At 46.8% G+C, this 16,378-nt stretch overlaps 1 protein-coding gene across 6 annotated transcripts in view; it reads left to right on the plus strand.

The window, feature by feature from the left end:
• Positions 1–16,378, plus strand: part of LOC140396552 (dedicator of cytokinesis protein 4-like) — a 458,932-nt gene that overhangs the window by 125,617 nt on the left and 316,937 nt on the right. For all 6 annotated transcript variants that reach the window (XM_072485296.1, XM_072485300.1, XM_072485297.1 and 3 more), the window contains exons 2-5: positions 1,699–1,782; positions 4,146–4,186; positions 9,563–9,618; positions 11,759–11,855. In XM_072485296.1, the coding sequence (XP_072341397.1) occupies positions 1,699–1,782; positions 4,146–4,186; positions 9,563–9,618; positions 11,759–11,855 (278 nt within the window). The remainder of the gene's footprint in view (positions 1–1,698; positions 1,783–4,145; positions 4,187–9,562; positions 9,619–11,758; positions 11,856–16,378) is intronic.

The raw sequence follows: 16,378 nt of genomic DNA on the forward strand, positions 1-16,378 counted from the left end.
TGTTGTGTGGATGAGACCCACGCAGTCACGGGGAGCATGTATGCAAACTCAGCACAGACAGTGACCCGGGGCCGAGATCGAACCTTGTTCCTCGATGCCGAGAGGCAGCAGTGCTAACCACTGAGCTATCGTGCCACCCTGCACCTTCAGTCTGTCCCAAAGTACTTTACAGCCAGCTTTGTGGCCAATTAACTTATTTTAATGTGTAGTTACTGTAGGAATTGCAGCAACTAATTTGTGCACAGCAAGGTCGTATGAGCAGCCATGTGATAGTAACCGGGAGAGATCAGGTATTATTACTTTAAAGGTGCGATACTCAAATGTTTTTTCCTGATCTGAGTTGCCACTATTATCAAGTCCAAACTCCAAGTATGAACAGGGTTGAAAAATCATGAGAATCTGAATAATCTCGAATGGTTGCTACATTAAGGGGCTGGTTTGGCACACTGGGCTAAACAGCTGGCTTGTAATGCAGAACAAGGCCAGCAGCAATGTTGAATTCCCGTACCGGCCTCCCCGAACAGGCGCCGGAATGTGGGGACTAGGCGTTTTTCATAGTAACTTCATTGAAGCCTACTTGTGACAATAAGCTATTATTATTATTATCATCAAAAAACACAGAAGGAAAGGAGGGAAAATTAACGTTGTTTATATTTTCGAAATTCGATGAAAAATAAAATAAAATGTGGTGTTGAATCCAAAACTGGACTCTTGAAAATCTCTCTTTTGATATGAAGGTCAAATATTCCACACCATAGTAATCATTTTTACATGTTCAGAACATTGGAATTTATTCACTTATCAAACACTTGGGCACTCATTCCTTAATTTTCTAAATGAACTAAATAGTACACAAGGTTTATTCTGTACCGAAGTTTCCTTTCTCTGATATGAATCTGCAAAGTGGAGATGCCCTTTATGGTTCTTGCTTTTAATGATTAGTTGAATTTCATGTTCGAGTCATGCTTGCTGAAATGCATATTTATGAATCGTAGAATACAGCGGATGCTGGAAATTCGAAATAAAAGCAGAAAATTCTGCAAATGCTTAACGGATAAGCAAGCTTCTGTGGAGACAGAAAGAATGACTGTTTCAGAAGATATGATGAAAGTTCGTCTGCCTGAAGTGCTACCTCTGTTTCTCTCTCCACAGATGCTGCCTGACCAGCATTTCTGTTTCTATTCCATATTTATGAACTTTTCCATTTTAATACCCATTGGTTGTACAATTCAGCTGTATTGATTTAAGAAGCTGCAAATGTGAAAAATGTTTGTCATGCATCATGTTGATCAGTGTGTGTATTTCTAAATCAGGGCGACTAACTGTTCTGGATTTACTGGGACCATCCCACCTTTTGAGGCACTCATCCTGCATTATGCTAGGTGTCCGCATCGGAAATGTTGGTCGCCTGTGTTCTGAATCATCAAATTTCTTGCACGTGTAGTTCTCACATGCACAGTCTGCTCTCCTATGTTCCAACAGACTTGGCAGCATTCACCCCTCCTCACACTTACTTACAGGTCCGCCAGAACCCTCAACCCGTTCAGATGCCGAAGTCCCCCTTAATTTATTCCCCGAGAGTTGGTCATCCTGTTCTCAATGTATCCTGTTGAATCATGCTGTATATGGTGTGTACGTGCTTTGGGTTTATGGAAAACCATTGCTCCTACTAAGCATTCTTATTTCTTCCTCTTTCAGTGATATCTGGTTTTCGAGGAACAGTTTCTCATGGTTTACCATTAGAAGTGGGAGACACAGTTCAGATACTGGAAAAATGTGATGGTAAGTACAGCCAAATAACAGAGGAAGTGAAACATCCATGACTAGAAAACGTTATTACACAAATTAAAACTTACCTTCTCCAATGTGTGAACATACACACGTTTGACAGTACGACTAATGAAAAAAGTCATACAAAGGTGTTGGCCAAGAATTTTCACTTTGGTTCCAGTCAGCAATCTGCTGCAAATTGTGCATTAGTTTTCCAAAGGAATCTTGAACTTGCATATCATGGAATGTAAAATCTAGACTGAATCAGCACAGTCTTTAATCTCCTCAAGCACACAATCCTTTGACACGTCTGTACTCCTGTGACGCTGGCCCCTTGAGCATCCAATCATTCTGCCATTTATGGCCATGCCTTGAACGGCCAAGGCACCAAACTCCCTTCATCTTGCTTCCTTACCAATCTTCTCTTTTAAAATTCCCTGTGAAGTTTAAGGTTATGTAATTTTGTCATACAATCTCTTCATCTGGCTTGGTTGGTGTGAATTATTGTTCCATTCTATAAAGCAATTTGGGTTCGTTCGTATGTTAAAAGTGCGCTATAAATATACTTCAATTTTTCATTGCACTGGAACAGCTTCCCCATTCAAGGAGCAATTAAGAATGGTAACTTGCTGAATTTTCATTCCAACAACTAAAATTAGATTTATCAGAAAAATTAAACATTCTCAAAGTGTCTCATCCACCTTGTATGAGCAAGCTGATTTTAATTAATTATAATTGTTGTTAGAAAACTGGGCAGAACCATTTACTAGTTTTATTGGAGGGAATTGGTCGGTTTCTTAAATTAAAATTTATGTGGAGCCAACTAATGCATTGTACCAAAAAATGTTTGTGTTACGAGCGTTCTCTTAAGCCTGCAAATAGGCAAAATTAATGGAAACTCACAATGGTGGATAATTAAAGTGCAAGCGTGGGCATAGATTGCTTATAGTATGATATATTTCCACCTTGTACAAAAGATTGCAGAAACTCCCTTGTGCTAGACTTAATTTACATTCGAAATTTCTCAACCTTTTGCACTGGTTTGGGCAATTTGGATGAATTACGCTGATTGAAGAGCACACCAAGTGAAAACTCTTAAGTCAGAGTGTCTTAGGTTGACATCTAGACCTGGAGTGTTAGTTGAAACACCGGGGTATACTTTTTTGTTTGAGTGCAACAAATTGCTTCTGCCATTAACTAGACTTGTCCTTGCCCTTCTAACCTCAACAATCTTTTGTATGACAAGATGCCGATAAACCTTGCAGTGAGAGACACCAGGTACCTAGTGCTTGCGTAGGTAGGGAAAGCAATTCTGTATCTGCTGAATGATCAGATTAAAAGATTGAGATATTAACATTGTAAATGAGAAGGAACTGTGAATTCAATGTCAAATCAAATACAGAAAAATAAACAAGGAATGCTGAAAGATTGAAGTAAGTGAAAAAGTAAGAGACGTGAAAGATAATATTACCGTTTAAAGTGCCCAATGATTTCATCACGAAGGAATGAGTCTCCACACTCAGTTAATTATCAACGTCTGAGAAGTTGAGAAGTTTATTGTCAATAGTTAATGCATACCATACTATTAACAACATATCTGACAGTTAATCCAGAATGAATTGAATATATGTGACGTTCAACTGGCCTCAGGCTCCTTGCCTCACTTCTGACCGCCTCTCATTTCGGGCTTGCTCTAATTTTCTGGGGTGCATTTAGTTGAGTTTTATAATGCGAATACAGCACTTTGATGCTACTCAAGGCTATTTCGGTGAGGCAGGCAGTGAGATGTCATTTTCAAGATGCTGGCTATGGAACAGGCGAACTTGGAAGGCAACTTTTCAATTCCCTGTTTTGTCGCATATCTGCCTGCCCCTGTGAAAGCATTTGTGCACAAACTTTGACAAAATTAAGCCATTAATTTGCAAAGAAGATCTTTGCAATCTACGACTGTTATGACTTTAATGGGTTCCTTGATCATAGAATCCCTACAGTACAGAAGGAGGCCATTCGGCTCATCAAGTCTGCACCAACCCTCGGAACGCGCACCCTACCTAGGCCCCCGCCCTATCCCAGTAACCCCTCCGAACCTTTTGGCCAGTAAGGGGCAATTTAGCATGGCCAATCCACCTAACCTGCATATCTTTGGACTGTGCGAGGAAACTGGAGGAAACCCATGCAGACACTGGGAGGCAGTGCGAACTCAACGCAGTCACCTGAGTTGAAGCCGGGTCCCTGATGCTGTGAGGCAGCAGTGCTAACCACTGTGCTGCCCCTGGGTGCACCGTAATGCCCGTTTCTGTTAACTCCTGTTTTGAAGTACATTCTAGCACTGTTGTTAATGCCGTTTGACTTCTCTTTTTTGTTTTCTTCTTTAGGCTGGTACAGAGGATTTGTTTTAAAAAATCCAAGCTTTAAGGTACGTATGTTTGGACCCCTTTGGTGTTATTATACCTGGATGGCACCCAATGATTTATTTTTGAAATCAATGCTTCTTAATCTCTAAATTCCGAATGTGTATCTAATAAAAATTTACACTGGTATTTTCTATCAGTTGACAAATATTTTGATGGCTATAATGCCCGCATTTCTAAAGAAGTTTTGAAAAATTATGATTAGAAATGAAAGTTTTGTATTTTCTATTACTGCCCGATGGGTATGCCAGTCTGCTTTCTCCACTGCATATTACCAGTGCATCTATTCCATGATAATTCTTCAAAGCTAGTATGCCATCTCAATTATTTAAAAAATAAACTTGTTTAGTCAGCGGGTTTTACATTATAAGAGGGGGTCTCACTTATTTATTTATTTATAAATTTAGAGTACCCAATTTATTTTTTCCAATTAAGGGGCAATTTAGTGTGGCCATTCCACCTAGCCTGCACATCTTTGGGTTGTGGGGGCGAAATCCACGCAAACACGGGGAGAATGTGCAAACTCCACACGGACAGTGACCCAGAGCCGGGATCGAACCTGGGACCTCGGCGCCGTGAGGCAGCAGGGCGAACCCACTGTGCCACCGTGCTGCCCAGGAGAGAGGGGGTCTCATTGACACGTATAACATTTTGACAGGGCTGGATGTAGGGGGTGATGTTCCTCCTGGCTGAGGGAGTCTAGAACAAGGCATCACGGTCTCAGGATATGGGGTAGGTCACTTAGGACAGAAATGAGGAGACGTTTATTCACTCAGAGGGTGATGCACCTGTGGAGTTCTCTACCATGGAAGGCTGTGGAGGCCAAGTCTGAAAATATTTAAGAAGGAAATGGATAGAGATTTGAAGAGTATGGGGAGAGAATGAAATTTAAAAAAATTAGTTTTATGGGATTTGGACTTCGCTGGCAGCACGGTGGTGCAGTGGTTATTACTGCTGCCTCACAGCGCTGAGGACACGCGTTTGATCCAGGGCCCGGGTCACTGTCTGTGTGGGGTTTGCACATTCTCCCAGTGTCTGTGTGGGTCTCACACTCCCACAAACCCAAAAAGGCTTGGTGAATTGGCCAAGCTGAATTGCCCCTTCATTGGGAAAAAAAACCGCGTGTCTGCATGGGTGTCACCCTCACAATCCAAAGATTTGCAGGTTAGATGGATTAGATGTGCTAAATTGCCCCTTAATTGAGGGGGGAAAAATTAATTAGGTCCTCTAAATTTTTTTTGAAAAGATAGAGGTGGTGAGCTGCCTTCTTGAACTTCTGCAATCCATGTTGTGTCGGTAGACCCACCATACTATTAGGGAGTGAATTCCAGGACTTTGACCCAGCGCAGTGAAGGAACAGCGATATATTTCCAAGTCAGGATGGTGAGTGAGTTGGAGGGGAACTTCCAGGTGGTGGTGTTGCCATGAATCTGCTGCCATTGTCCTTCTCGATGGTAGGGTCCATGGGTTTTGAAGGTACTGTCTAAGGAACTTTGGTAAGTTCCTGCAGTGCAGCTGGCCTCGGTGACTCTGGACCAGTGTCGGCCCCGGACGCTGGCGAAAGCTACAACGACGATCTCCATCAACGGCCACGAGACGTCGTGCCTGATCAACTCTGGGAGCACGGAAAGCTTTGTTCACCCTGATGCGGTAAGGCGCTGTTCTCTTGTCACCCATCCCGTAAATCAAAGGATCTCCCTGGCCTCCGGGTCACATGCGGTGGAGATAAAGGGGTTCTGCCGAGCGAACCTCACTGTCCAAGGCAGGGAATTCCACAATTTCCGCCTGTACGTCCTGCCGCACCTCTGCGCAGCCACCCTCCTTGGGCTGGATTTCCAGTGCCATCTGCAAAGCCTGACTTTTAAATTCGGCGGCCCTATACCCCCCCTTACTGTCTGCGGCCTCGCAACCCTTAAGGTCGTCCCACCGTACCTGTTTGCAAACCTCACCCCGGATTGCAAACCCGTCGCCACCAGGAGCAGACGGTACAGTGCCCAGGACCGGACCTTTACCAGGTTGGAGGTCCAGAGGCTGCTGAGCGAATGGATCATCAAAGTGAGCAACAGTCCCTGGAGAGCTCAAGTAGTGGTGGTAAAGACCGGGGAGAACATAGGATGGTCATTGACTACAGCCAGACCATCAACAGATTTACGCAGCTGGATGCGTACCCTCTCCCCCGTATAGCCAACCTGGTGAACAGGATCGCGCAATACAAGGTTTTCTCCACGGTGGATCTCAAGTCTGCCTACCACCAGCTACCCCTCCGTAATGGTGACCGCCAGTACACTGCCTTCGAAGCAGACGGGCGGCTCTATCACTTTTTAAGGGTTCCCTTCGGTGTCATGAACGGGGTCTCGGTCTTCCAATGAGAGATGGACTGAATGGTTGACCGGTACGGCTTACGCGCAACGTTCCCGTATCTGGATAACGTCACTATCTGCGGCCATGGCCAGCAGGACCACGACACCAACCTCCGCAAATTTCTCCAGACCGCAAAAATCCTTAATCTGACATACAATAAGGATAAATGCGTGTTTAGCACTGACCGTCTAACCATTCTAGGCTACGTAGTGCGAAGTGGAGTCATAGGCCCCGGCCCTGAGCGCATGCGCCCCCTCATGGAATTCCCCCTCCCTCACTGCCCCAAGGCCCTAAAGCGCAGTCTCGGGTTCTTCAGTTATTATGCACAGTGGGTCCCCAATTATGCAGACAAAGCCCGACCCCTGATCCAGTCCACAACCTTCCCCCTGTCGACGGAGGCCCGCCAGGCCTTCAGCCGCATCAAAGCAGATATTGCAAAAGCTACGATGCGCGCCATCGACGAGTCCCTCCCCTTCCAGGTCGAGAGCGATGAGTCCGACGTAGCTCTGGCGGCCACCCTCAACCTAGCGGGCAGGCCTGTGGCTTTCTTCTCTGGTACTCTCCATGCTTCCGAAATTCGCCACTCCTCGGTCGAAAAGGAGGCCCAGGCCATAGTAGAAGCTGTGCGACACTGGAGGCATTACCTGGCCGGCAGGAGATTCACTCTCCTCACGGACCAACGGTCGGTTGCCTTCATGTTCGATAATGCGCAGCGGGGCAAGATTAAGAACAACAAGATCTTGCAGTGGAGGATGGAACTCTCCAACTACAATTACGAGATCTTGTACTGCCCGGGGAAGCTGAACGAGCCTCCCGATGCCCTGCCCCGCGGCACTTGTGCCACCGCACAAGTGGACCACCTCCGATCCCTCCACGAGGACCTCTGCCACCTGGGGGTAACTCGTTTCTTTAATTTTATCAAGACCCGCAACCTGCCCTACTCCATCGAGGAGGTCAGGACCGTCACCAGGGACTGTCAAATCTGCACGGAGTGCCAGCCGCACTTCTACCGGCCAGAGAGGGTGCACCTGATAAAGGCTTCCCGTCCCTTTGAATGCCTCAGCATGGATTTCAAAGGCCCCCTCCCCTCCACCGACCGCAACACGTACTTCCTTAACGTGACTGACGCGTACTCCCGGTTCCCATTCGCCATCCCCTGCCCAGACATGACCACAACCACCGTCATCAGGGCCCTCCAGGGTATCTTTATACTGTTTGCTTTCCCCGCATACATCCTTTATGAGTGACGAACTGCGTCAATTCCTGCCCAGCAAGGGCATCACCTCGAGCAGGACGACAAGTTACAACCCCCGGGGAAACGGATAGGTAGAGAGGGAGAACGGAACGGTCTGGAAGACCGTCCTGCTGGCCCTACGGTCCAGGAATCTCCCAGTCTCCCGCTGGCAGGAAGTCCTCCCCGGTGGCCCTCCACGCCATCCGGTCACTGCTCTGTGCAACCACGAACCAGACACCTCACGAATGTCTCCTTGTTTCCCCCAGGAAGTCCTCCTCCGGGACCTCGCTCCCAACCTGGCTAGCGACACCTGGACCCATCCTGCTTCGGAAACATGTGAGGGCGCACAAGTCGGACCCGTTGGTCGAGAGGGTCCACCTGCTGCGCGCCAACCCCCAGTACGCCTACGTAGCATTCCCTGACGGCCGCCAAGACACGGTCTCCCTTCGGGACCTGGTGCCCACCGGAGCCCACACGCATTCGCACCATTGCCCCCACCCCCACCCTCCCCACAGCACCTAACTGGAGGGTCAGTACTCCCGCCGCCCCTGTCTAGGCCCGAACACACACCGATGCCCCCTACAGGCGCCTTTCCCACCTGTCCACCTTTCGCCCCAACAGCGCCGCCTAGGGATGACTAAGCTGCCTGGGAGGACGACATCACGTTCACGGAGTCGCAACCGCCGGGACCCCCATCAGAATCACCGCCGAAGCCCAGACGACCAGGCCACCCGATCGACTGATTGCTGCACCATGAACACTTTGTTATTACCCTCGACATCACGGTACCTCCATACCTGGTCATACCGTGCGAAAGGCGACTATTAACGCTGGCCATCATCCCGCCGGGCTCTTTTTTTTAAACAGTGGGTGAATGTGGTAATACCAGGTATTGCGGTACCCGAGAGGTGGATGACCATTGGTTAGACCCAGGAGTCTACCATTGGCTGATGTACATAGCTCCGCCCTGAGAGGTGGAGTATAAGAACCGACGCCGTCCCAGCAGCCTTCACTTTCTGTATCGAAGCTGCTGGGGAACAGTTCTAGCAGATTAAAGCCTATTAGTTATGACTCACCTTGTCTCGAGAGTAATTGATTGCGCATCACCCATACAGCGTACATTCTGTACCCTTGCCACCCTCTGTGCTTCCTTCAAGTGGTGTTCAACATTGAGGAGTACTGATTCATCAGCAGGCGGTTTCCTTGCCCATGTTTGACCTGAAGCCATGAGACTTCATGGGGCTGGATTTGATGTTGAGGGCTCCCAGGGTAACTCCCTCCCACTGTGCTGCCAGCTCCGCTGGGCCTGTCTTGCTGGTGAGACAGGACATACCCAGAAATGGTGATAGTGGTGTCTGAGACATTGTATGTAAGGTATGATTCTGTGAGTATGATTATGCCAGGCTGTTGCTTGACTAGCCAATGAGAGAGCTCTCCCAATTTTGGCACAAGTCCCCAGATGTTAGTCAGGAGGATTTTGCAGGGCATTGAGAAAAAGGATCAGCGATCGAGGATCATAATGAGTGGCCGAGCTGTCTCAAGGGGCAAAATGGGCTTCTCCAGCTCGTATTTTCTATGTTTCTGAGTCAAATCCACAACAGGTTTTAATGTTGAGCTGAAAGTGCATTTAACCAACCATACATCTCGTATTACCAATGGTCCCTCCAAAGAGAACAAATTGTCACAAGTCTATTTTTTGTAACGTGTTTCTCAAGAATGAATTATGTGTTTTAGATGTAACAAAACTAGTTTAAAAAAAAAAATAACTTTATTTTTATTCTTGTAGGGAGTCTTTCCAGCTACCTACATTCACTTGAAAAATGCAAATGTTAGAAACAAAGGGTAAGTTTAGTGACTGAACTGTGATAGAGAAGACTGTTTTCCATGTGAGGTTAGGAATGTTAATGAAATATTATGATTTACACAGTTGTGAGACGGAGTGACTAGAGTAATTACCATATCGCAGCACCCAGATCCACGCAGAAAGAAATAATTCATGGACATGGCAGATCAAAATATCCTTCATAATCTATAATTGTTCTCCAGTGGTGATCAAATAAGCTGTCTACTGGAGGCTTTCATGAATAACATTGAGATTAATTGGTATCAAACCCTGAAAATATGTTCTTGTGCATGATTTACACAGAAAGGATTTACAGAAGACTATAATGAGCAAAAATAACTATTGTCGTTTTCCTTTTGTAATCGAGCGAGTAGGCCAACAATTACATTATTTTACAATCTGTTGAATAATTTGACCGCAACAATTAATGTTCTGCACTGATCTCCCCATTCCCCATTCTATCCCTCCCCACCTGTAGTAATTCACGAGTAGGAACCTTGATATACCTTTTCTGATGGCTTCTGTTGACACTTTTGTTTTGGCTATTTGTGACATGATCACTTGTTAAAGCAAAAACTAAATGGTTTACTGGCTATGTGATCCCTGATTTGTTCCTGGATTGTGTTTAGTTGAAACCCAAGTATAAATAAAGAAAGAACATTGATTGTAATCCTTTAACCTTAATCCTTTAACCTCTTATTACTTTTGGTGACCAGAAAGATTGCAATTGGATCTAATGTTTCTTCCGGGATAAAATTTGAATGTGTATAGTAGACTAGCGTAGGTACCTTTAATTACTTTTAGGAATCTTGTTCCTTTCCATTGGAGTTATTCTTCTTATTTCTAAAGTTAGTTAATTTTAGGTGGATTGACAATTCAAGGCTCAGCATCTTGATATTAGTGCTGGGTTGAACAAGCCCCCATGACCGCCATTTCTGACACTGGCAAAGTATGAGGTTGAGGTCATGGGGCCTTGGGTTACTGTGTAGAGTTGGCACGTTCTCCGTGTGTCTGCGGCAGTTTCTTCCGGGTGCTCCGGTTTCCTCCCACAGTCCAAAGATGTGCAAGTGAGGTGGATTGGCCACGCTAAATTACCCCTTAGTGTCCAGAGATGTGCAGAAGAGGTAGGGTTGTGGGGATAGGGCAGGGGAGTGAGCCTAGGTAGGGTGCTCTTTCGGAGGGTCAGTGCAGATCCAATAGGCCGAATGACCTCCTTCTACACTCCAGGGATCCTGTGAATCTTGTTTAACTGTGCTCCCAGTGGGTGCCTGGATCATGAGCAGTGCACCTCCGGCATCTGCCAGATTTTTTAAAGTTGCAAAATGGGTTGATGACTGGCTTCTCTGGGGGTGGGAGGGGCATGCTTCCCAACGCAGAAATATTTCCTCTGCATTCTAATGACCCCGAATCCCATCTAACCCTTTTGGAAGAGGAATTTTAAAAAAATGAGTAAATAAAATTGAGACTCTAGATCATGTCTCGCACCCAGACACAAAGTTGTACCCCACATCTACCAGTTGACAAACCGGTATACCGTTCATTTGGCATGTGGCTCCTCATGTTTTACCAGGTTGGCAATCAGGAAATATTAGCTGCAAAGTCCCCTCCCCAGCCACTCCCTCCCCCTTCTCTGATATTGATGACCAGGATTTGTGGTGGCTCCCCGCCAATAAATTGAACAATTCATATGTCATAAGATATTAAGCAAATTTGCCCAGACACTTCATAAGCAAAGAATATAATGAAGGAATTAAACGCCATCTATTTATACTGTACATTCCTGAATGGGTAGCTAGTGTAGGGACTTTTCCATTGGTGGAATTGTGTTTCGGACAATTTGAGGTAAATACTGTGTACATCTTTTGTTGATCATACCGTTGAACAATTTGTTCAACACGGGTAGTTATATGCAGGAATGCTCAGAAGTTGCTCGTAAGACTTGCTGTTTCCACAGTTTGTGTGGAATTGTTTTCGGTCAATGGAGAAATTTTTCATCACTGAAGTTAACAATGTAAAACTTTAAAATATCCTCTAATTTTAAAGGATCAAAAATGCATGAATTCGCCTGGCACTTTCATGACGCATTGCAAATGTATGATAATCAGCTCAAGGATGATGTGATTTTTCTTGTGACCACAGGCAATTTGAAACAATCATTCCAACAGAAGACACTGTCATTACAGAGATGACAGGAACGTTACGAGAATGGGGGATTATGTGGAAACAGCTTTATGTGGTAATAGTTTTCTTACTTCTACAAATCTCAGTCTATTGTGAAAATACACTTGCGTGGGTTAAATACTCTACTCCAATTCTGTCAATTTTCTTTTGACTTCTTGACACCAGAAGAGTAGGATATTGTCACGTCTGGTAATAATTGCAGAGACTCCGTTCAAAGCTGTGACTTCTGGGACCATAGGATTTTACCGCAATTCTGTCATTATTTTCACACACAAATAATACGGTTGGGTGAGCAGTGCATCCAGGAGCCATGTTCACATTTAAAAATAGATTGGGCCTAATGAATCATTGCACATTTCCTATTTCTCTCTCATGTGAACATTTTTGACACTTGCATACAGTTTGAACAGCCAGGCTAGCTGAAGTGGCAATAGTGTGATTTAATATGAAATCTTTTCTTCAACTGCTGGTGGGTTAGTAGGTTAGCAGTACAAATGCAAATCTCCGTTCAATTTTCTGACAGACATATTTCTCAGACTTGTAATATTTAGCTGGCTGTTTTGGTTTAGTTTTAACTTGGATACGTTGAACCTTGGAGAAGGCTATTTAATCAAAAATATATTCCAAGATACGGAAACACCTTCTGAAGGAATTTTGAGTGGAGCTTTTCCCGTCTGAATTCTAATAATTAAATCGATATGAGTTATTACCAGAAGAGCCACCTGAATAATTTCAGACATGGGCAGCATGATAGCACAGTGGTTAGCACAGTTACTTCACAGCTTCAGGGTCCCAGGTTCGATTCCCGGCTTGGGTCACTGTCTGTGCGGAGTCTGCATGTTCTCCCCGTGTCTGCGTGGGTTTCCTCCGGGTGCCCCGGTTTCCTCCCACAGTCCAAAGACGTGCAGGTTAGGTGGATTGGACTTGCTAAAATTGCCCTTAGTGTCCAAAAAAGGTTAGGAGGGATTATTGGGTTACGGGGAAAGGGTGGAAGTGAGGGCTTAAGTGGGTTGGTGCAGACTCGATGGGCCGAATGGCCTCCTTCTGCACTATGTTCTATAGTTCAGTAGCTGAAGTGAACCGTTACTTCCATATTTTTTTCTCATTAGATCCAGATAGGCAGAGCAAGGATTCCATTTGTATTCTCGTTGTTTCCTTTTGTGCTGCCATTAAGTGGGAAGAGGATCATTTCAAAATCATTTCAGGGCATTGACCTCTGGTCAAGAGATGCTGTGTAGTTTTGGGAGAGTGGAAACTGCGAGTTCAAGGTGGGAGGAGGAATTGTGCTTAAAATAAAATGGATAGGAAGCTGAGCAAAGATTTTTTTTTTTTTTGGAAATGTTTTATCTAACACAAATTTGTAACATTTACAGAGAGAAAAAACGGCCCTGTGCAAAGAGCCTTAACATAGTGAAAACGAACAGTGGGAAAGAATAAGCATGTTAATAAGGCACTTCCCCTATCAGCTCTGTTTGCCCGTACCACACGTGTTTAACTAAACTAATGTGGCTCTAACCAACTCCCCTCGGGTGCTGCTGGTGTCGGTTTCCTGCGCTGTTCCCCGCGAGTCTGCAAGCGACTTTCTCCCCCGGGGGGATCCCTGGTCACCCCCCCCCCCCCCCCCCTTGCCCACTTAAGTCTCCTCTGCTCTACTTCTCAGCTGCCCCCGACCTCCCCTGCCCCCCCGAGGCCTGACCTGCCAGGTCAGCCCTGCGCTTGGCCCTAGCCCGCCCCTCCTCCTACTCGCCCTGCTGCCCCCTGACCTACGTTAGCTACGCTGACCCCTGCCCTTGGCGCCTGACTGTCTCCCGCCCGAGTGCTCGGGCCCTCCCCCCATAGACCAAGGACCCATTAACCTGATTGTATCCCCTGTGCCGTTTCAAGTCCTTTAACCAGCCCCTAGCCCATCCCCCTACCAGAGGCCCCAATCTCCTGCTGAAAGACACCAAGTGCAGGGCCCCTCTCTTCTCTCTCTTTTCCCCCCCCCCCCCCCTTTGTTGCAATCTCCCAAAAACACCCTAAGCAGTGCGCCCTCCAGCCCCCACTCTGTCCAGGTTGAAAACAATCTTGGATAAAACATTACAGTACAGGATAATTTAACAAACCGCCGCCACACAAAAGCTCTTGAGACCCCAGAGTCCTTTAGTTCAAGTCCAGCTTCTTCTTTTAATAAAAGTCCACTCCTAGTCAGAGCAAGTTAGGTTAACAGACCGCCACCACTGTACAGCACGGAAAAAACGAAGTGCCCGTTAGTTCAAGTCCAGCTTATCTTTAATGAAAGCTCAAACCTGTTCTGGTGTCTCGAAGTAGTAATGGAGTTCCTCAAACGTAACCCGAAGCTTCGCAGGATACAGCATTCCAAACCTCACCTCCTTTTTGTAGAGGGCTGCCTTTACCTTGCTGAATCCTGCACGCCTCTTGGCCAGCTCCGTTCCCAGGTTCTGGTAGATGCGCACCTCGCTGCTCTCCCATCTGCTGCTCCTCTCCGCCTTGGCCCATCGCAGCACACGTTCCCGGTCAGCCAGCCGGTGAAAGCGGACCACCAAGGCCCTCGGTCAATCGCCCGTCTTGGGCTTCCTTGCGGGGGCTATATGCGCCCCAACCAACTCCAGGGGTCGAGGGAAGGCCTCCGGTCCCATCAGCGCCTCGAACATACCCATCACGTATGCACCCACATCCGATCCCTCGCAGCCCTCGGGGAGGCCAATGATCCTCAAGTTCTGCCTCCTAGCTCTGTTCCCCAGCTCTTCAAGCTGCTCCTGCATCCTCCTCTGGCGGGAGTTCAGCTCCTCCACCTCGTGCTCCAGCTCTGTTACCGGGTCCGCCTGGCTGGAGAGCTTCACCTCGACCTCCCTGAGCGCCTTCTCTTGGACCGCCTGTGTCTCGACCATTCGGTCCATTACCGCTCTCATCGGGTCCAGCGTGTCCCTTTTCAGTTCGGCGAAGCAATTCCTGAAGAACTCCATCTGCTGCTCTCTTGGCCAGTGGGCCTCTGCTCCTTGGTCCCTGCCGTCTGCCGTGCTTCGCCGCCCGGACTCGGGTCCCCGCTGCTCCCGCTTCGATCCTTGCCGCTCCACTCGACCACTTCTGGTCCAGCTGTCCCGGGGGGGAAAGCCTCTTCCCTATCGTCCCCTCCACCGATTCAGGTCGCCCGGTCCCGAAAAAGTCCTTTGGAAAAGGTCCGTTTGCCCATCGTGGGCGGGAGCGATCCGACCTGCGACCTGCTTCCTCGAGGGTGCCACCGGAAGCCCGAAGCTGAGCAAAGATAATAGTTCCCATGCCATCACATCCTGTGCTGATCGTTGTTTTGCTTGTCCTCGCCCTCTCAAAGATGCAGAAGAAAGCTGTTGCCATGCCCAGTTACGAAGGGTTTTAAATGCACTGGTTAGTTTGTTAGTAAACTGAAAAAGTGCATCGAAGCAGGCCACTATGAAGCGGTGATACACCTGAAAAGGAAATTGTGCCCTGTTTGGTCCGTGTTTGCAAAGGAGATCATTTCCGACTCGGATGCACCAACGGTGAACCGAAAAAAAGATGCAGATTGCCGATAGTTGAGTTGATTCAGGCCCATTATTTACACAGCTGCTGTGAATCGGGATTTCCTGTGAGTCTGGCCGCTGTATTAAAAGACTGGAGAAGATAGTTCAGTAATAAAATGTATTCCTTAGCTCTCTGCTTGAATTTTTAAAAAAAATGCACACAATCTTCTGAAACCACATCGACCTGCTCAGAAAAATCCTTATTTAAATCCAGGTCCCACATCCCCATGGAAACGGGGCATTTCAGGGGAGGAGGACTCTGCAGAAATATTCAGCTACCATCTGCCACAGGCTCAGTTAGTGAATATTTCAGTTGATCAAAAGGGATTGATGTCGTTTTCATTGAAGGAAGCTGATCCCAAGCTGCCAGTCATTTTCTCGTTCGGTAACAGCCAAATGTGTGTAGCGCAATAAAATATCTTTCATTTATGGGCCATTGTGGATATGCATTCAGTTGTTCACCTAATTATTAATTATTCTCTCCTACCCTTCTCCAGTTGATTGTAACGCTCTGCTCTCCCATTCTCCATTACATGGTAGCATTCTTCTTCCTCCTGCACCCCCCCCCCAGTTCACAATTAAGCCAGTTTGCCCCTTGTCACTCTTCCCCAACTCGCGCTGCTGCTGTTCTGGGACTGCACATTGTGGGTAATAGGTTGGCAAGGCCAGAAATTTCCACCCACTGTGCAACCTGGAGTAGCGGCAGATAGGAACCAGGAGCAATGCTATCGGTTGGCTCCAGAATCCGAGCACGATGCTTTTTTTCTTTGCAGCGTGGCATCATATTTTCAGACTGCATGTCAGAAACATGTCATGAACTACCAGTGACCTCAGTAAAGCGTTTGATAAGGTTCCCCACAGTAGGCTATTGCAGAAAATACGGACGCATGGGATTGAGAGTGATTTAGCGGTTTGCATCAGAAACTGGCTAGCTGTTAGAAGTGGTGGTTGATGGTAAATGTTCAGCCTGGAGTTCAGCTACTAATGGTGTACCACAAGGATCTGTTTTGGGGCCACTGCTGTTTGTCATTTTTATAAA

Source organism: Scyliorhinus torazame, chromosome 19 (genome assembly GCF_047496885.1).
Source record: "Scyliorhinus torazame isolate Kashiwa2021f chromosome 19, sScyTor2.1, whole genome shotgun sequence".
Classification (NCBI taxonomy): domain Eukaryota; kingdom Metazoa; phylum Chordata; class Chondrichthyes; order Carcharhiniformes; family Scyliorhinidae; genus Scyliorhinus; species Scyliorhinus torazame.